Source organism: Myodes glareolus, chromosome 2 (genome assembly GCF_982192425.1).
Source record: "Myodes glareolus chromosome 2, mMyoGla1.1, whole genome shotgun sequence".
Lineage (NCBI taxonomy): Eukaryota > Metazoa > Chordata > Mammalia > Rodentia > Cricetidae > Myodes > Myodes glareolus.
The window spans coordinates 56,125,672-56,147,702 of NC_142027.1; the positions used below are offsets into that span (position 1 = coordinate 56,125,672).

A 22,031-nucleotide genomic window follows, 5' to 3' on the forward strand; every position below is an offset into this window, starting at 1 on the left:
ATGTATCAAGACATTTGTCCATTTCTTTTAGACTTTCTAATTTTGTGGAGAACAGGTTTTTGAAATATAATCTAATGATTCTATGGATTTATGTGAGTCTGTTGTTATATGTCCCTTTTTGTTTTTGATTTTGTTGATTTGGATATTTGCTCTCCACCTTTTAGTTAGCGTGGATAAAATTTTCTCTATTTTATTGATTTTTTTTAGAAGAATGATGGAGGAGGGTTGTCTGTCTATTGTGTTATTTTCATTGGTCAATAAAGAGACTGCCTTGGCCCCTTGATAGGACAGAAAATTAGGTAGGTGAAGTAAACAGAACAGAATGCTGGGAAGAGGGCTATGAGGCAGACGCCATGGAGCCAGCCACCAGGTCAGACATGCTGAATCTTTTCCGGTAAGCCACCACCTTGTGATGCTATACAGATTATTAGAAATGGGTTAATATCAAGATATGAGTTAGTCAGTAACTAACTCTCTAGAGATAATGGGCCAGGCAGTGCTTAAATGAATACAATTTGTGTGTTGTTATTTCTGGGACTAAGCTAGCCGTACGGGAGCCAGGTGAGGTGAAAAGCAGGCCTGCCCGCAACTCCATACTACAGAAGAACCAACTCTTTGTTTTATTGTTTCTTGGTCTGTTTCTATTTTATTGATTTCAGTCCTCAGTTTGATTATTTCCTGCTGTCTACTCCTCTTAGGTGTGTCTGCTTCTTTTTTTTTTTTGATACAAGAGCAAACTTTATTTGGTACACACACCATTTGAACACTCAAATGAATGTCAATATATGAAAACCTTTGAATTAGCTATCCATTGTTTCATTATCAAAAGTTGATTTCTTAACTCTCAGGATTCTAACATAACACTGGAGTATTTCAAGGCAGGTGAAAATAAAACAAAAGAATTAGCATCATTTTTGGATTATTTTCTCATTATTCATTGGACATTTTATTACTATGCACACCCAATCTGGGAAGTAAGTATAAAACTGTTTTGTATCATTCTTCGTGGAGGATTAATCGGAAGAAAATCATCATACAACCCAGAAAACAGAGAATACTTCCTTTGCAGTGCACATAATCTCTAATAGCAAATTAAGGGCATGCTTGAAAATATAAAAGAAATTCAACTAAATTTAACTATAATCAATGGCAACATGTATGTCTAAAACATATGTATATACATCTTCATATATTAGCCTAATAATAAGACAATACTTAACCAATTCAAATGACTCAAATTTCCAAAACTCTGCAAGTAAAAATGGTGACATTTCAAAGTCTCTTCTGAGATTCATTCAATTTTCTCTGTGGGATGATCCTGACACAGAGATCCACCTGCCTCTGCATACCAAGTGCTGGGATTAAAGATATGGGTCATCATTGCCCAATCTCTTTTTTTTTAAGTAAATTTTATTAAATTATAAAACTTTCCATTTCCGCCCCTCTTCCCAACACCCTCCCACTCCCCCCACTCCCTCTCCTCCTCCCTCTTCATCCCTTAGGGCAGTCAGGGTTTCCTGCCCTGTGGGAAGTTCCAGTTCCCTCCCCCTCCCTCCAGGTCCAGGAAGGTGAGCGTCCAAACAGACTGGATCCCCAAAATCCAGTATATGCAGAGGAAACAGGTCCCAGTATCATATTCAATGGCTTTTCAGAAAGACTTCGGGCCAGCCACAGTCAGAGAATCCGGCCAAATTCCGAGAATCTGGTTAGATCACCTCCTCGTTCAGTCCCAGTCCAACTGGCCTTGGTAAACTCTCATTAGATCCGTTCCCTTGTATCAGTGGGTGATAGCATCCCTCGCAGTACTGATTTCGTTTTTCATGTTCTTCCTCCTTCTGCTCCTCATTTGGACCTCGGGGGGCTCAGTCCGATGCTCCAATGTGGGTCTCCGTCTCCAACTCCATCCATCGCCAGATGAAGGATCTATGGTGATAAGCAAAATATTCATCAGTATGGTTATGGGCCACGGCCGATTCAGGCACCCTCTCCTCTGTCCAGAGAACAATTTGGGGGATCTCTCCTTGGACCTGGGATCCCATATATAATCAAGTTTCCTGTAAACCCTAAAATGACTCCCTTAGTTGAAATATATTCTTCCCTGATCCCATATTCATCCTTCCTCCCTCCCCCCCATCCCAGGCCACCGAGCTTTCCCCGTTCCTCCCCTACTCCCTTCTCTCTAACCCTCTCCCCTTCCATCAACCCTCCCACCCCCCCATGCACCCGAGGTTACCTGGGACTCTTGTCTATTTCCTACCTCCTGGTGGATAGCTAAATAATCTTCATCAGGTTCGTCTTCTTATTTAGCTTCTCTAGGATCACGAATAATAGGCTCAAAGACCTTTAATTATGGTTAGAATCCACTTATGAGTGAATACATACCGTGTTCCTCTTTTTGGGTCTGGCTTACCTCACTCAGTAAAGCGTTTTCTATTTCCATCCATTTGCATGCAAAATTCAAGATGTCATTGTTTTTTACCGCTGAGTAAAACTCTAATGTGTATATGTTCCACACCTTTTTTAACCATTCTTCTAGAGGGGCACCTAGGCTGTTTCCAGGTTCTGGCTATTACAAATAGTGCTGCTATGAACATAGTTGAACAAATGCATTTTTATTATGATAGTGCATCTCTTGGGTATATTCCCAAGAGTGGAATTGCTGGGTCCTGAGGGAGGTTGACTCCCAGTTTCCTGAGAAACCGCCACACTGATTTCCACAGTGGCTGCACGAGTTTGCATTCCCACCAACAATGGATGAGTGTTCCCCTCACTGTCTGCTTCTTTTTATTCTAGGGCTTTCAGGTTTGTTGTTAAGCTGCTAGTATGAGAGCTCTCCAAATTATTCATGAAGGCACTTAGTGTTTGTAACTTTCCTCTTGGCTCTGCTTTCCTTGTGTCCCATAAGTTTGGGTATGCTATGTATTTATTTCTATTGAATTCTAGGATGTCTCTAACTTCCTTTTTCCTGCCTTGACCCAGTGGTAACTCAGTAGAGAGTTGTTAAGTTTCCATGAGTTTGTAGGCTTTCTTTTATTTCTGTTGTTGTTGAAATCCCATGGTGGTCTGAAAAGGTACAGGAATTATTTCAGCATTTTTTTTTTTTTACTTTTGGGACTTACTTTGTGGCTGAGTCTATAGTTTACTAAATTATCCAATTTATTGGAATTTATTTTTGTTCATGCCTATAAATTCATTACTTTATTTTATGGTGTTCTAAAAGTTTGAATGCTCCACTTATAAATTTTAGAAACTTATCATTTCCCTTGATGGGATTATATAATTTATTTATCCTGTTTTCAAGTTCTAATATTTTCTTCTATGCCATCTATTCTGTTGATAGTGATTCAGCTGAAATATTTTAGTCTTTTTGATGATTTTATTTCCAAATTCATTTTAGTTTGTGCTTTCTTCATTATCTTTAGTATTTCTATCTCTTGTATTTTCTTGAACTCAGTCAGGAGTTTATGTCCTCTTTTAGTTAATTCAAGTGTTTTTTGATGTCTTTTTTGGATTCCTTGAACTCTTTGAAAATGATTGTAATTGTTTTTTTCAAATTTTATATCTTAAATTTTGTCTAAGTTTTTTTCATTAGGGACAATTATTACTGTACTTATAGTTTGGGAAAGAGATACAGTGAGTTATCAAAAATTATTATTGCTGTGTTTCTGCAATGGAAACTGAATATTTTGGTTAGGTTATTATTAGTGTGTCTATTGATGAGTTTTTCATTTACCAGGTTGAAATCTTCTGGTGGAATGGCAGACTTAGGCTAGTCCTGAGGGATAGAACCAATAATAGTGGGTCTCTTGCTGGGTGCTGTGAACCACTGGAGAGTATCCTGAAGAAGAAGAGCAGTTTGGACAGCTTGGGAGAATGGTGAGGAGTGGGACTAAAAGGAGATACTATCTTCCTGAGTCTGACCAGAAGTATAGTCTGGGTTCCTTGAGAGGGATCCAGATAGTATGAGCAAAGTCTAGGGTGAAAATGAGTTGGGTCTCTTACCAAAGCCTAATCACAGGTAGAATTCATGCCACATTGATAGTCTGGAGAATCTGAGTAAGGAAAAGTCAGATTTTGGGGACCCTATGGAGGAGAGTGCCCTATGTGGTATCCTGTCTATGCTAGTGTAGGAGGAAACAGTCAGGGTTTTGGATGGTCTAGGTACAAAGAAGAAGCCTTACCTAGCAGAAACTTCAGAGCTGGTTCCTGAGAAAATTTGGAAGGTGTTAAGCAGTCTAGGAAGTTTGAAGTGCAGGTTATACCTGGCACTGCAGCTGGCGTGGAGTCTGTCAAAGGTAGGCAAGCTGCTGGGTGACTTTAGATAGAGTAAGAAGTGCCTACACAGAGGCATGCAGCCCTAGGAAAATCTGGTGGGAAATTGGGAGTTGAGTAGCCTGGGGAGGAAACTGCCTTGCTTTGAGCTATTTTATAAAAAAAATTAAAAATAAAACACAAGTTTTATATTTTAAAATTTTATAAAATAGCTTTAATGAGGGCTGGAGAGATGACTCAGCTGTAAAAGGCAGTGTAGTTAGAAGTATTCTCTGTCCCACTGGTCCCTGGACCAGTTTCTCTCTCCTCCTGCGGGTACCTTGAACACTTTATGAAGGTAACACTCAGTGACTTTATATCAGTTACAATTGTTTGAACAATGCCTTAGGCTTCTTATTGACTTGCTCTCTCTCTGATATATATATATATATGTATGTATGTATGTATGTATGTATATATATATATATATATATATATCCATTTCTGTTGATCTGTGTAGCACCACATGATCATAGTGATACCTCTTTTCTCCTAAGGCATCTTTCTCCTTAGGCTGCTGTAGGCATCTTTCTTTCTTATTGGGTGGCTACATGATGTCTCCCTGACTATGCCTTCTCTATTCCAGTATCTTTGTTGAACTTTCTACCTACCTATATTTTGCTTGTCCATTGACCAAAACAGCTTTATTCATCAACCAATAAAAGCATCACATATATAGAAGGACATCCCACATCTGGCCAGGCTTATAACCAAAGTAGCTTATAAATATTTGAAATACACAGATGATACTGGCACACACACACACACACACACACACACACACACACACACACACACATATATATATGCCTATGTATGTTTGTGTATATACATATATATGTATATGCAAGAAGTCATTGCCACAAGCACCACAGACATCCTTTAAATAATATTCTCCAGAGTCTTTTACAATTTCTCTTTCCTTTCCTTTTTCATTGTTAGAACTCTTCCACTTTATCCATATGTAAACATGATAATTAGGTTGCATTTTCTAGAATTTTATAATATGTAATCATTGTACATTGTTCTTTTAATTTGGCTGAATTCAGTCAGCATAGTTATTTTGAAATTCTTTAATGTTTCAATTTATTTCTTCATTTGATGAATAATAACTTATTCTATGGATAAACAACAGTTTCATTAACACATTAAATATTCAGCATGCTTCTAAGTAGAGTTATTGTGAGAATTCCCATGAGCCAATTTTTTTGATCTCTGAGATTTGTATTTCTGTAAAGCAGATCTTCATTTCAATGGGGAATAAGCAGAAAGATAAGTTAAAATTAAAAAAATTAAATTATATAAAGGTGACTGAGATCAGGTGTTAGGCAGCATTCTGCCAGACCAACTGACCTGTTGACTGCTGTCTTAGTTTTGTACTGCATTATGATTTCTGATGAAATAAAACATGTCAGACTCATAAACCCACCAGTAGTACAGTGGTTATACTGCAGCTAATTTCCAGATCCTTTGAACAAAGAACTCAGCCTCCTGTGAGTGAGGATGTGAAGTGACAGGAATACGTGGGTAGTGTTCTCTGGGTGCTGACCTCAAGAGAACTGGCTGTTTCCTAGCCATGAAACTCGGGTGTGTTATACTTAAAATTTTGCAGAGCATGTTTACCCTCTGACCCTCTGTCATGAATCTAGGCCAAGTGCCTGTTATCGAAGTTTTGCAAACATACATTATCTACAATCCTCTGCTGATGACCACCACTTTGTAGTGCTGCAATTGAATCTACTTTTGGATTTGGCCAACCTGATGTTCTCTTGGGAGGCCTTAACACATGACTGACAAGTTAATAGGGGGAAAATTTTGATTACAGAGGTTTGGGTCTAGAATATGGAATTGATTATGTCGTGTTTGCATGTATCCCATCAACTGTAAGAGTAACCTCAATTTTCGTCAACTGCTTTCTCAGGAATTGTGCATTTCTCTAAATTAGTTAACCAAAAGTTTTCCTTTATAGACATGCTCCTGGTGTCCACAAATCCCTCCAACTTTCACATTTGCTCCTGTGGAGAGGTTGCTGTGGAGAGCTTGGAAGACACTGAAGGATTTCTGGCTACAGAAGTAAGGCTTGGTAGTTGTAGAAGTTTAGTTTGGTGAGTAAAGAAATCAACATGATAACACCTCATCTTGAGGTCTGGAGACCTGGCCTTGCTCCTCTTGATGGTGGAGGCTGCTTCTCCCTAAATTTTACTAACAGTAGAAGCACATGTTTCCAATAGAGGGGTATTATAGCTACAAAAATGTAGACAAAATTTTCAACTTAATAGCAAACTCTTTTAGCTGGTGTATATCGCTACAGTCTTTATTCTGTTTTCATCTATACGCAGTTGTTTTGGTGTTCTTGCTTATTTATAATTACACTGCAAGGTCACGTGGTCTATAGAGTTTGATTTTCAGTTTCATTTTATGAGCATTTTAGGCGAATACTCCACAAAATTTCTTTTGTCAGGCATTTGTCCTATCATTTATTGAATCATTCTCCTGTTGTTGAACTCCAAGACTTTTGTCTCTCTTCACCCTGTGAGTGACTTAGAAGACTAATACTCTTTTTGCGTATTACAGTTACTCAATCTTGTATTCCTACAAATGACATTATTGAAAAAGAGTATGGACTCTTCCACTCTTTTCCTTAGAGGCATTCCAAATTAGTTAATATAATAAGTATACTCTTCTGGGACCACACACGGTGTCTTCTTAGGATGCAGTGATGTGGTGACATTCTTACAGCATGCGAAAACACCTAGAGACCACCCGAACCAGCTTTAATTAGCTGAATTTCATTTAAGCTGCAGCTCTCCTAGTTCCCTTGCTTGTATTTGGGACTGAGGCCCAGCTTTAAGGGGAGGAGGGCTTTTAAAGGCAAAAGTCACAGATACTTCATTTCTTCAGAATTTACAGATATGCAAGAAACTGTCTCCCCTCCCCTGTCACATGGAGATAATTAAGTTTGCATAAGTCAGAGTTGTGGTTAATCATTTCACAACAGTGGCACGATTCTGGGGAGGGGGTGAAGAGTCTAGGCTGCCAAATTAACCATTTTAGGAAATCAGGTCAGAGACAAACTGTTACTGAAATGGGTCCTTAGTACAAAATGGAGCGTTCCCTAGTGACACGATGTTTTTTTCTTAACAATCCCTTTCACCAATTTCTAAAATGAGTAGACTCTGGTAAACAAACAAACAAACAAGCAAATCAGTTGAACACGTGAGACATACCACCCAGCAGATTCATTGATAAGTTTTATAGCCATGAAAGACAAAAAATAATGTACTTCCAGGAGCCAATTAATGAACCTGTTGCTGGAAGGTTAAAGAGAGAAGTGGGGTGTTAAAGAAAACTTAAGTCACTGGGCACTAAACAACTCATGTTGCCACCACCCTAATCCCCTTCTAAATAAATGAGCAGACTGCTGGTGACAAAGTATCAACAAGGCCTATTTGTATTTCTTTGAACCAAACAGTCACTCTAGGCCCACAGCGCTAGGTGTCTTATTGCTGTAGCCCACAATCTGGAGTGATATGTGGCATCTAACATTGTGAGGTGTCTACTGGAGCCATCAGGAAAAAGAGGACACAGCTAGCCATCTGTTTCTCTTTTTACAGAAAGCCATACACATCTTGGGATTTCTTCCGGAAGAGAAGTTTGAGTGCTATAAGATCATTGGAGCCATCATGCACATTGGAAACCTGAAATTTAGACAGAATTCCAGAGAAGAGCAGCTGGAGGTTGATGGCACAGAAAGTAAGGCTTACTTTACAGAGATGCAACTTATGATTCTGTTCAGACCTCTGCTTCCAGGCCTGCCTCTTGTTTGCATGCACTTGATGTCTTGTTTTTGTTTTTCATTTCTTAGAGAATATGGAAAATAATCAGTGCCATTTTCCTTGATTGCTGTTATTTATTTGATTTTTCATGTTGTGTTGCTGGGTGTTGAATTTAGAGCTTTATTCCTACTAAACAAGCTCTCTGTAACCAGCCCATTATTTTTGTTGCTAGGTTTTACATCAATCATCATTCTAGGTGTACCTTCTTCTCACAGAATAAGAAGCATTTCTCAGTTAATTATTGGTAATGATAGCAGAGCTTATGGGCTTTTGTGAAATATACTTTTAGGTCATGGACTATTAAGAAAACGGATGGAGCAAATTTTTATAAAATATCTTAAGTGGTATTAGTGGGGATCATCTAAGCAAAGACCCTTGAAATTCCAAAGTCAAACTGACTCCATCCTTTCAAAACTATGAGGCTTAAAGTTCTATTACTTTTATTTTCATTAAAATAAAAAATCCGTCCTCCAAAATGAAAGAGAAAGGAGCTCCTCCTGAGGCCCTTCCCTTAGTGAGGGCCATTGGCAGTTGATGATTGCTGAGGGACGGAGAGAGACTAACTTTTTTTTAGGGATGTGGCTCCTAGTCAGTAGTAAGTGGACATGGGGTATTTTAATAATAATACAAATAAAAACGAGAAAAATGGGTTGTTGAGTCTCAAGGGACTTGGAAGGAGATTGATAAGATCAAATATATACATGTATAAAAATCCCGAAGAGTAAATAAAAGTACTGTGGATACTGTGTTCTTAATTGATTACAAAAACATCTCAGACATTATTAAAGTCATCTCTCTATAAAAGTGGAAAAATCATAATTATAAAAAAGATAGCACAGCTATTGCAGTAATCACATTTAATTTAAAAATTCAATTTAAAGGAAGAACTATATGCATTTAATTCTTTCAATGGACAATTGTTTTAGTTTTATATTTTAATTGTGATAATGTTTACATAGTAAAATTGATCACTTCAGCATAAGTGTGCAAAAATTAAGTACAAAAATGAAGTACTCTCTGAAATTAAGTACATTCACATTGTTTTGTCTGTTTCCAGCTTTACTTCAGTATTGAAAACTGAATCATGTTAAGCTTTTTCTTCCTTTATCCTGAAAATCATAGCTGTATTTTCTAGTTCCATGAGTTTGATTAGCCTTGGTACTTCATGTAAATGGAACCACTCAATATTTATATGTTTGTATCTGGTTTATTTTACTAAACACCATATCTTATTATATGATATCTGTATTATAGTATGTTTCAGAATTTCATCCCTTATAAAACTTTATTAATATTTAGTTGTTTATATTTATATTGTCTTGTTTATCCATTCATCAGTTTATGTACAGCTGGGTGATTTCCACTATTTTACTGTTCTGAATAAATGCTAGTGTAAGAATATCAATTTCATTCCCTGCATTTAACTCTTCTGTATGTCTATCCATAAGTGGAATTACTGGATTAAATGCTAATTCTATGCTGTAATTTTGAGGAGCAGTCAAATTGTTTCCACAGTGGTCCTATCATTTTATAGTGCCACACAGAATACACAAAAGTTCTCATTCAAATGTGTGCAAACTCGTGGCTTGCTTTTGTTTTTATCGTAACTATTCTCTGATAGACTTATAGTTTTGTCTCATTACGTTTCCTTCCTGAATAGAGATGTCGAGCATCATTTTGCATGTGTATTTAAAATTTGTATATCCCTTTCTTATAAATGTCTGTTAAGGATCACTTCTCATTATGTGACTGAGTTTCGTGACCTTATATTGTTTAACCCAGTACCAGGGATATTTTTATTCTTGAGGATACATATGAACAAGGTATCATCCTCGCTATGAGAGAAAAAAGGTAAAACAATTATGTATCAACTGGCAATACAGTGAAATACAACTGAATGAAAGAATAAGTTTTATGAGGATATGAATGTGTTTAGTGTAGATGTACTGATCAGGTGGTCTCTTCAGAAATGACAGCTTTTGAACACAGATATGAATGAAAGAGGGAGAATAATATGAAGACCTGTCATCTTGATTTATTATAGCTAATATGATTCTTATGCTCTGTTGCTTTTTCCATGTTTTGAGACAAAGGGGTTGTTATAGCTATGGTTTTTCTCTTACTAGTTTCTGAGATTGAGCTCTTACCATATAACTGTGGTTAAACTTTAACTCATGGCTCAAGTGTCCTCCTGGTTGAGTCTTCCAAGTAATTGGGACTGTGTGTGTCACAGAATCTAGTAAGGGAAAGGCCGCTTTGCCTCTATTATTTTGTTTTATATTAAGTATCTTTGTTTATCAGCATATATAAATTAATAAGATTGTAGGTTTTATTAAGAAATTTTCATGTTTTTGAAGAGTTGTTTTTGTTATAGAAGTCAGGCATATTTACTAATAAATCAGAAAGTAGAGCTATTGGAAATAACTAATCCCATCCACTCTTTCTGGTGATGCATTTTTAAGTTCTTGTCAAGTGTCTTCATCTTCCCCACCTGTACCTGTTTTAGGACTGCAAATTACTTTCTATATCAAGATAAGCTTTGTGCATGTTTTCTCCAGTGTTAAAGACTATCTCTAAATCTAGTATTATCCACAAGCAAGTTCTCATACTGACAAGTTCTCAGTATGTCATCTTACATTAAAACTTAAAAACAAAATAACATTCAATATTCTAGGGTTACTTCTTAACCATTTCAGAGAGCACTGAGTATTCAAAGATACACCTTGGGTTTATTCTAAAGATTTACATTATATATCACATGTATACTTCACTTTTTGAGTGGGGAGAAAGAGTAGAGAGTAAGAAGAAAATACAACAGTTAATACATTCCAAAATATAAATTATTTCACTTTTATTAAAATTTTAAATAAAAATGAAAAGTATATTTTTATGAATAAGTGGCCATCTGATCTTCACAAAATTCTGTAAACATGGTATTATTTGTAAAAAAAAAAAAAGAAAACAGTCACCATTTTCCATGGTAGGTTTATGAAGTTCTTACAACTCCCAGCTATCTTCCTCAAGTCCTTGTGAATGAAGCCCTATCATAGACTATGCCAATCTTCATTTCTTTATTTCATTTTCATTATATAAGCATATCTTATCTTTTTATCAGTTGATGGGCTTTTTTTTACATTTTGAGTACTATAATAATATTACTAGAAATACTTTATACATTTTTGTATAAATTTATTTATTTCTCTTAGATTTCTTATGCAAGAGTGAAATTCTTGCGTCCAACAGTAACTCTGTGTTTAACCTCTAAGAAATTGTTATAACGTTTCTGTAATGGCCATGCCACATGTGAATGTCCACATCTGCACCAACACCTGTTGCTAGTTTTCAATGAGATCCATTCTAAGAGACCATTAAATGGTGCTTCAATGTGGCTTGTTTTGTATCTATAAGAAGTAGATTCTTTCATTTAGCATTCAAAACTGCAATCTATGTTTTTACACTGATCTAAACACACAGTCATTGTAGGCAGTGTGTTTGGCTAAAATGAAATGATTTCCACAGTGTTTTCCATTCTCGTTCACTCTTCTCCCTCTGTTCTTGACATTCTTCTTTTCTTGTGTGATCAGATGCTGACAAAGCTGCTTCCCTCATGGGCATTCACTCTTCTGAGCTGGTAAAGGGCCTGATCTATCCCAGGATCAAAGTTAAAAATGAGTATGTTACCAGATGTCAAAATGTACAGCAGGTAATGTAACATTTGAGGGCTCTGTAATTGTGTGATCATGAATTATTTTTACACATCATATTTACATATTTTCAACATCTGGCAATGTTAATAATAATTTTCTGTGAAAGTAGTAAAGAGATCTATTGTGGTGAGTATTTAAATGTTCTAATTAAAGACATTACAGTAGTAAGGGACTATGCTGAATATTTTGACAATTCACTTTACTTGTGAGCTATACTTTGGCTGTTCAGCTAAGAAATTTTCAGAACTTTAGAGGATTGGAATGAATTATCTTGGAGGACTGACATCCCTTTACCTACATCCTTATTGTAATTGACACATGGTTATATTAGGGGAAAATAGATTTCAGTCCGTATGTTGAAGATAGGATTTAAAGGCACAAAAAATTGAGAACAGCCACAAAATACAGAAGGCTATGCTGATTTAGCTAAATATAAATGGCAAATATTTGGGTTGGCTGAGCTTTGGCTTTTCCTTATGCAGCAAATATGTCTAAGGTTGTTGGGTATTAAGATAAATTCAGTATACCAGTAAATTTCAGAATAATTTATGTCTGCTAAATATATTAATCAGTGTTATGCAAGTCATATTACAGTAATAGATATACACCAAAATCTCAGAGGTAACAAAACATTTGTTCTCTTACTCAAACCAAATCCAGTACTTAATGCACAGCATTCTTGCATAGGGTGCTCATGCTACCTGGGACACAGCCTGTGACATTGTGGACAAGGAGAAAAAGTCAGCTGAAGGGAGGTTCTTCCCCCTCCACTTGGGACAGTGGTGTTAGAACTTTCATTTATATCTAATGATGAGAATTTGTCATATTTTCTCTTCACTATGGGAAAGGTGATGGATATGGTTTTTCAAGAAAAAGAAAATAGTACAGTGAAGTCATAACATTGCCTCTATCATCCATAACACACACACACACACACACACACACACACACACTCATGCCTAGGACTAGGTATTGGTGATTCATGGGAGGCATTCAGGTGGCAGGGGATGAGGAATCAGGATTCAAGTTCATCTTTGAATGAGTGAGTTTGAGGCTAGCCTGGGCTATATGAAACTCTGTACTCTGCTCCTCCCCCCAAAACAAAAACAAAACCCCACTACACATAATTGATGGACTGGTTATGTGAAAGCTGTAAGAGGCTTGACTGTCATGGATTTACCTTAAGTCTCATTGAGAAAATTGAAACAATGACACAGTCATCTACTTTAAGCTACCAATGCCTTCTTTAAGCATAAGTCTAGTAGTGAAAATTATAGTTTTGTAAATGTCTGTTTAACTTGTGCATCTGGGAATGTTCCTCAGTGATAGAACACTTTGCCTAGCATAGACTTATCAATTCCAACACACACACACATACACACAGAGAGACAGACACATATACATTAGAAATGCTTATCTCGTTTTTCTCTTACAATACTCAGAAGTAAGTGGAGCAGGAATATTTATAATGTATTATCTGAGGAAACATTTAAGGTAACCTTGGTGACCTTTAAGGCCATGGATTATGTCTGAGTCATTCTGGGACACCAGAATCTAGCACACTGTTCTGCAACAAGCAGTTCACTTTATAAGGTATTAAAACAGTACAACTTGGTGGAAGTCTGTCAGGGACTATGGTCCCCAACATAGAAAACTATTTTCCCTAACTGGACTGGTACAGAGGCTCGAGAAATAACCAGACACAGCTTACACCATCATCACAGAAGGGCATCTCAGGCTTCTCTCCATCCTGAAGATCTACCCGTGTTTATTACGCCAAACATCTTTTAACAGAAAGTCAAGTCAGATTATAACTATTTTTCAGTGTCACCATTTTTTAGTCACCATAACATGAATGTATGATATTCTGTGACTGTAGAATAGGGTCTTTCTTTTTATAAATACATGGATGAAGACTATAATTGAAATCCACTTCTTGAATTAGTGTTTTACAGGGAATTAAGTTGTAACTCCAGTCTTTAACATAACTAGTAAGAAAGATAATGTGTTATTTTTTGACATTAAAAAACACAACACCTCATTCTCTTGGAAATAGTAAAAAGGAATTTTCTTAGCCTCACTCTTGGTGTAGGAGTTCCTTCTGTCTTCGTGTTGCTTTCATTGGTTAATAAAGGTGGGAAAATTAAACAGAATGCTTAGAGGAAGAAGGCAGACTCCGAGAGACACCATGGATCTGCTGGAGACAGATGCTGGGAATTTTATCTGGTAAGCCACTGCCACGTGGTGATAGGCAGATTAATAAAAATGGGTTAAATCAAGATGTGAGAGTTAGCCAATAAGAGGCTAGAGCTAATAGGCCAAGCAGTGTTTTAATTAATATAGTTTCTGTGTGATTATTTTGGGGGTCTGGGCAGCCGGGACGAACAAGAAGCCCTCTCCATGCAACACATTCTGATAAGGGGATTTGTATCAGAATGATTTTCCCTAAGGCTATTTTTTATTCATAAAGTCAAGGACCATGCTGACAACAAACAATAAAGAATTGGAAGTCAAGACTAGACAGAGACTCCAAACACTATTGGGATAGAACTACTGTATCCCTGGGAAGGAGAGTCAGTTCTAAGGATTATAGATTTTAATATTAATAGTTTAAAAATGTTATTGGATACAGTGTATTAAAAGAAAGAAATATTCTGACACTAAATGGTGAGAAAGCCTTTATTCAGAGCTGTTGACAAGGAGATATTGCAGTAGAAAAGAGACTTTGTAATCAACTCCATATGTAGCCATAGCAGGTAGATGTTTATAGGCCAAGAACAAGCAAAGGGAGTGAGTGATTGAACAGTTCTAAGAGAAGACATCAAGAAAAAGGACCACTGGTGAACTGGATTAATAGGCTTTTTGCTATAGACAGGTAAAGAATTTATACATGAAATGGAGAATGAGATACATCATCAGGTACCAAGGGCAGGAAGTCTTCATAAAATGACATAAGAGGATTTTTCTGGCAACTGGCCTGGGTAGATGGGAATAGTTTAAGTATACTGACTCTACATCTGGGGCTTGGCTTGAGTCCTGACATCTTTTAAAAGTTTCAGATGATGCTGATACTGATAGTAGGTCTTTGGACCACCACAATCAGAACAAGGCTCTAGAGTTAGGCATGAAACCATATCCTAGGATATTAATAGGAACATGATTTATCTCTTATACTTATGATAAGGAAGCAGTGTGCTAACTTTCTTCTCCTTTTTTCTCATTTCCCCAACCCTTTCTTGCTTCTTTTTTCCTTTTCCCTCATTATATTCAGCATAATTTCAAAACCATAGGAGACTAATAATCACATGCTGGTGTTTGCAGATGGATTAAAATGTTATTTTAAATTTTTTAAAACAAATTTAAAAAATGGAACACTTTAAAGATTTACTTTTATTGTTTATGTGTATAAGTCTGTATATGGGTGTGAGCATGTGTGAGACCAGAACAGAGCATTGAATCCTCTGGAACTGGAGTAACAAGCAGTTGTGAGCTGCCTGACCTGAGTACTGGAAGAGAGCAGCAAGTAGTCTTAAAACACTGAGCTATCTATCTCACTATATATTTATGAAGAAAACATTTAAATATGATTTCTAGGTAACCTATGCAGTTGGTGCACTGTCTAAGTCAATATATGAAAGGATGTTTAAGTGGCTAGTGGCACGCATGAACCAGCTCCTGGATGCCAAGCTGCCGAGTCACTTTTTCATTGCTATTCTTGACATCACTGGTTTTGAAATACTTGATGTAAGTAAAGTATATATGTGGTAAGTGAAAAATCAATGAGTATTTCAAGAAAATTTGTGAAATAGCTCTATGGGAAAACAAGGTCAAAGCATTATCATTATGTCTAATATCAATGAATATAGAGTGGGAAATATCTTGTAGGGTCCCATTTATGGACAATGAACTACAGGTGCCTAATGACTACTTGGAAAAAGAGAAATAGTCTCCCCTGAGGATGAGCCCCTCATAGGTTGTTCAATCCAGAGTGGTCAGTCCTGAAATCACACACAAACAACAAAAATAGACTCAGCAGGTTGTATTTATATATTTGTGAATATATATATATACACACATACATATATATGTACTAATAACAAAGAAAAAGAGGTTGTCAGCTTGAGAGGAGGGGTACATGGGGGGAAGGGTTGGAGGAAGGAAAAGGTGGGATAAGTTGATAATAATTCTATTTCAATTTTGAAAAGGAAATAAAAACAAATAAATAGAATCATTTTACCTAAACCTTAAGGGCTACTTTGATTAAAAAAGAGCTATCAGTAGTAATAATTATCATTACTACAATTAGTGTTAAGTATTTAATTTCTTAATCCAAATTTAAATCAAAGTAAATAAAGTCCTTTGTGATTTTTTGGATCATAATTCCATTGAGTATTGTTTTATTACAATGATCTTTAGTTTTTGGATTTATCTGGAGGAGACAGGAATTTAGCTGAGCACTGTTACTGCTTGGGTACATTTGTCATTGTGCAATGGTGGTTACGAGTTCTCATTTATATGTGTCCTTGCAAGTGGACTTCTATCTTATTTTTAATTCTCTTCCTTTTATTCTTAGTACAATAGTCTTGAGCAACTTTGCATCAATCTTACCAATGAAAAGTTGCAACAGTTCTTCAATCAGTACATGTTTATTCTTGAGCAAGAAGAATACAAGAAAGAAGGCCTTGAGTGGATAGCCATTGACTATGGTCTGGATTTTCAAGCCTGCATAGATCTCATCGAGAAGGTATCGTATATGTATTTGTCCTCCTCCTCCATTTTTCTTTCCAAACTATCATAGCTTACCATGTTGATCCATCTCAGGAAGCAGCCTCTGTCAGCAGGTGGGAGATGGGTCTGAAAGGCTCCATCCATCTTCTCCTGATGGTCTTTGTGTGCAGGATCTGTGGCACCCCAGCTAAACTCTGCCGTCAGCTGCCCTCCTCCATCATGTGTAATACAGTCTGACTGCATATTTGCAGCTTGTGCGTGGTCTCTGCTGTTAAAATGCAAAGCACTTGGTGAAATCAAATGGCCAGCCTCTGTCTTTCTCAAGGGAAAAACAGGGTTGACAACATGAATTCTGCAGCACCTGTCTCATTAACAATGAGCATACCCACACCAGATAAAGCTTAAGAAAATTTGACAAATTAGCATGCAGATAAACAACTGATCCAAAACCTTAGGATTGGTACCCAGCAGAATATTGTTTGTTTATTTAATTCAATCAGTAATAATTATTTTGTGAATAATTATTCACAAAAATAATAAATTCACAAAAATAAATAATTTCTGTCAGTGTTTCATGGCTTATTAACAAATTAGCTGTAGTGTATGGTTTCTGAATTTTTGAGGCCCCTCACTCTGCTCTGGGTTCTGGGATAGATTGATGGGGTCTGGTAGAAGGGCTCATGTTCTCTTTTCTGCTGCTTTGTCTACCAGGACAAGCATTGTTACATGGCAATAACTCTGCACCTTTTCTTGGTTTTATCAGGAATTGAAGTATATTTTGGAGACCAGTCTAAGCAGATCAAAGCCTTTGCCTTTGTTAAAGTTCTTTTGCTGCTCTAACATTTGATTGCCACCAACCCTGTTAGGAAGGATGTAGGGTAACTGACCTTCCACTGATTTATGCAGTTTTTTTTAGGTTTTAAATTAAAATAAATCCTATTCTTTTTAAAAGGAACAAATATTGCACTGATTTTATTTTGGTCAGTGAATTTCCCGATGAGGAGGGCAGCTTGAAAAAAAAATCGATTTTGTATATCACTATAAACTTGTTAAAATAATAGAATAAATGAACTGTGATGTGATAAATTGTGTGTGTGTGTATGTATTTTATGATTAGAAATAAAACAGTTTCAGACCAGTAAAAGGAAAGATTTAACTTTTAGCAACTATCACTTCTCACACCTGCTTACACTGCTTACAATAAGACACTATTTTCAAGTAGAAAGAGGGATACAGAGATTCTTCACCCCATAGTAAGTCGGTGTTATTATTTGACCTGAGGTGTAGGTGGAGACTGCCCATTTGTTCCTGGTTGCCCAGATCTGAAATAATCACACAGACACTGTATTTATTACAACACTGCTTGGCTGATTAGCTCATGCATATTTCTAGTTAAGTCTTATATCTTGAATTAACCCACTTCTATTAATCTATGTATCACCATGAGGTTCATTCCTTATGGCAAGGTCTGGCATCTGTCTCCTTCAGCAGCTACATGGCATCTCCCTGACTTTGCCTTCTTTTCTGCTCTATCTTTGCTTAGAATTCCCAACTTGCTCTATTCTGCACTGCAATAGGCCCAAAGCAGCTTCTTTATTCACAGTATACAGAGGAGAATTCCACATTACCTCCCCTTTTTTGTCTAAATGGAAAGGAATGTTTTAACTTTAACATAGTAAAATTACATATAACAAAACAGGTATCAAGCAAGAATTATAGTTAAAATATTTAGCCTATTTACATTTGACAAATTAAGGAAACTATCATCTATTCTATCTTTGTGAGTCTAAAGTTTTATATATAATTTATCCTTTATAATAACTAAGGAAAACTATAACTATCTTTCTTCAACTCTTCAAAGACTTCAGAAGGTTATAATATTACCTAAGTAAACAAGAAGTAAGCAACTTCCAAAACTTTAGAATTGACAGAGACATCTTGCTGTCTGGACAGTCAGTCACCCAGAGTTCTTCTGTAACATTGGAGCATTCATATTCAGCCTGCAGGCCCACTAGGCCCATAGTATCCAGCAAACTTTTCCATGAAGCAGAAAATATGAAGAACTGTTTTGCCTTTTATTGGCAAAGTTTGTCAGTTGCTTTCTTCTGTGTCTGACAGAATGTATGGCAGATTCTTTCATGAAGTAGGAACCCTGATAAACCATCCTGTTTTTTTTTTTAGAATGTTTAGCAGTCACTTTTTCTGTGGGTCCTGCATATCCATTTTATACAACATACCATCAAGCAATCTAGGCAAAAGCAGTTTCTTGCCCAAATGGCTAAAAAACTCCATAAGGAACCTCTTTGATGCCCATTATCCTCTTGAAGTAGATTGGTGCTGCCAGGAGCAGATGTGTCTCGTTGTCATGAAAATTCAAAGTTCTTAAAACATTTAAAATGTCATATTCTCTAAGTCTTTGAAAAGTTTGAAGAATACCTATACATTGGATTATTTCTCTGTACATCTAGAAAACCTAACACACATAACTACAAGCTTGATTATTATAGATGACTATCTATTAATCTGTATTTTTAATTGTACATTATGTTTTTAAATGAGTCACACAAACACAATACCTTAATTAGGGCAGAAATACATATAACAAAATTGATCTTATATTTGTATCAATAGACCAAAATCCATACCAATACAAAGTATTCATTTCTATAGCATATCCCCCTTTAAATTTATACAAACATTTATGGCATGGCTAGGAATAAGACTGCTTTGCTTTTTGGCTCCACCCAGTCCAACATTGCAGAGGTCTGGTCAGAGCCAGCTCTCTGAGCCATGCTCACAGCCTCATTTCTAGGCATACACTGGGTCTACTTTGCTATTAAGCAAGTTGTAACACTCTGCTCGCAAACCCCATCCAAATACTCAGTCTCCTGAAAAAACCAGAGATGTTCATGCAGCTAGCACAAACTAGGAAGCCTTTTTAAAGGATCCACACAGTTTTTACCTCTAAAGCTGAGTGAAAAAACCTCATAAAGGAGCCACGGTGCCCTTGCTTTCTGCCAGCAAACAGAACCCATCTGAAAAAAAAATGAAGCTGCCAAGAAGCTGTGTTTAATACTGTTCTTTTGTTAGTAGAATTACTAGCATTACTTCCCAAGCTCTCTCAGGTTTTATATAAATGTACTTGGCCACATAGGTACCATTCTATAGATAGAAACTGCCTGTTCATTCCCAGCTGCCCAGACCTGAAATAAACAAACAGAAACTATATTAATTACAACAGCTTGGCCTATTAGCTGAGGCTTCTTATTAACTAACTCTTAGACCTTAAATTAACCCATTTCTGTTATTTTATATTTTACCATGAGACTTGTGGCTTACCAGTAAGGTCCCAGCTCTGCGGCTTGTGTCTTTCTCCTTTGGCAGCTACATGGTGTCTCCTTGACTCCACCCACTTTCTCCCAGCATCTAGTTTAGTTTTCCCTACTTAGCTCTATTTTACTCTGTTTCAGGCCAAAGCAGCATTATTTATTAACCAATCAAAGCAACATATATACAGAAGCACTTCCCACAGCACTGAGGCTATTGCCTCATTTATTCTAGCCTCAAGTTTTCCTTGTTATACACTAGCAATGTGGATGGAATTTCTTGTTATATTTTATACTGGTTTGATAAAATGTGAAAAAATATTGACCAGCTTATAGAAAGCAAAGATAAGTCTTCAACTATTTCAAAGAACTAAGGTCAGATAAATAGCAAGAACTCTCTTGAAAAGTAAAATATTTTTGAAAATATTTGTGTTTCATAGAGAAAATTGTATTAATGGTAAACAGTTCTTGATATAGAATGAATCATGGGAAGTTTTCAATTCAAAGTAATTACAATACTTCAACATATACAAAACACATTGTGTCACACACATTTTGTATAGTTAGAGAGTGAAAGAATTTTCTTTTATTTCTCCCCATTTCATAGCCCTATGTTTTCAGACAGGTAAACCCTGGTCCTCTATCCATACCAATGTGAGTCTTTCATCTGTGAACCTGCGACAATGAGTTCTGTGCTGTGAGGGTCATGCAACACAATGGATACAGACAGGATTTTTCTTTGTCTTTGCCATGAGGAGTTTAGCTTCAGCATCATCTGGGAAGTCTCTGACCACCCAGGCCCAGTTTTAGTTCTTCAGGATTTTCATGAGACCCTATACCAATTCTGGGCACAGAATAGACATTTTCTTATTTCTTTGTGACTGTTGTCTGACCTCTCCTTCCTAGAAGATTTCTAGGCCCTGTGTTTTCCACTACAACACAAAACATCCATGCTGTCCACAGAGTGTTGCTTAATATTGGTTTATTAAATAAATGGATAACATTACAGGTATTTTAAAGTGTGTCAAGGTATCTTTTAAAATATGAATTTATGACTTACCCTTTCCTTTTTTGTATTACTAGTGAAGCAATTAGCTGGATTTGAAAAGGTGATCTTCATACATAAGAGTTTCATTTTTTAAGATTACAAAATGTTTATTTTGTACTTAACTTATATTTTTAGCATCGAGTTTGACCATTAATTTCTTTCTCCAAGCTCACAGTGACCTCCTCCCATATGAATGCTGTAAACAATATATTATAGGATTAACTTACCCCCGTTTCATTATTGAAATATTCTAGTTGAGAACTTAATTTACTTACTAAAGTATTAATATAAAATTACATATTTATGCCTATGTTTAAGAGGCCTATGTTTCTTACATAACATATTAATATACAATTATATATTTATGCCTATGTTTGTTAAAGAGATTATCCCTGTTATTTCCTGACAAGTAGTCAAAGTTTTGTGTTTAAGAACTTGTTACTTTGGTATGTCCAGATTTCTATAAGTGCTGACTGTTGGTATATAGGAAAATACACGGTATGAGATGGAGCGCATTTTTCTAAGAGTTTGAATGGGTCCTTCAACTATTTAAGTTATGGTATCCCACTTTTCACCATTCCGCCTTCTTGATAGTCTTTATTTTTAATTTTGCCAAGAACTCAAATAACGTGAATGTTTTATGTACAAAATGGGTATCTATTTTACATGGAATTCTTCATGTTGACAAGACCTCTTTAGTCACTGCATCTCAAGTCTTGGGATGCAGGGAGATGCCACAAATTACTTTTGGAATATTGTTCAATATACTTTCTATAAAATGTAGGTGTGCTCTAGGTCCATGAGCATTTTTTTTTAAAAATAGAAACCCTGAGATCTGTTAAATGGCTCAGTGGGTAAAATGCTTGTCACAGAAGCCTGACAACCTGAGCTTAATTCACAGAACCCATCTAAACCTGGAAGTAAGAATTCACTCTAAAAAGTTGTCATCTTATAGCCTTTGCACATACATTGTGACAGGTATGTATACACCTTCCCATCTCACACACGCACAATGACAATTATATATGTACTAGAGTGGCAAATAATTGAAACTTTTATCTTCAAATACCAGATG

General features: G+C 36.3%; 1 protein-coding gene across 1 annotated transcript in view; it reads left to right on the forward strand.

Annotated features, from left to right (window-relative positions):
- The window catches only part of Myh15 (myosin heavy chain 15), a 148,977-nt gene that overhangs the window by 26,566 nt on the left and 100,380 nt on the right, over positions 1-22,031 (forward strand). The window contains exons 10-14 of the mRNA XM_087897259.1: positions 6,281-6,384; positions 7,926-8,064; positions 11,732-11,850; positions 15,449-15,598; positions 16,428-16,598. Of these exons, the coding sequence (XP_087753385.1) occupies positions 6,281-6,384; positions 7,926-8,064; positions 11,732-11,850; positions 15,449-15,598; positions 16,428-16,598 (683 nt within the window). The remainder of the gene's footprint in view (positions 1-6,280; positions 6,385-7,925; positions 8,065-11,731; positions 11,851-15,448; positions 15,599-16,427; positions 16,599-22,031) is intronic.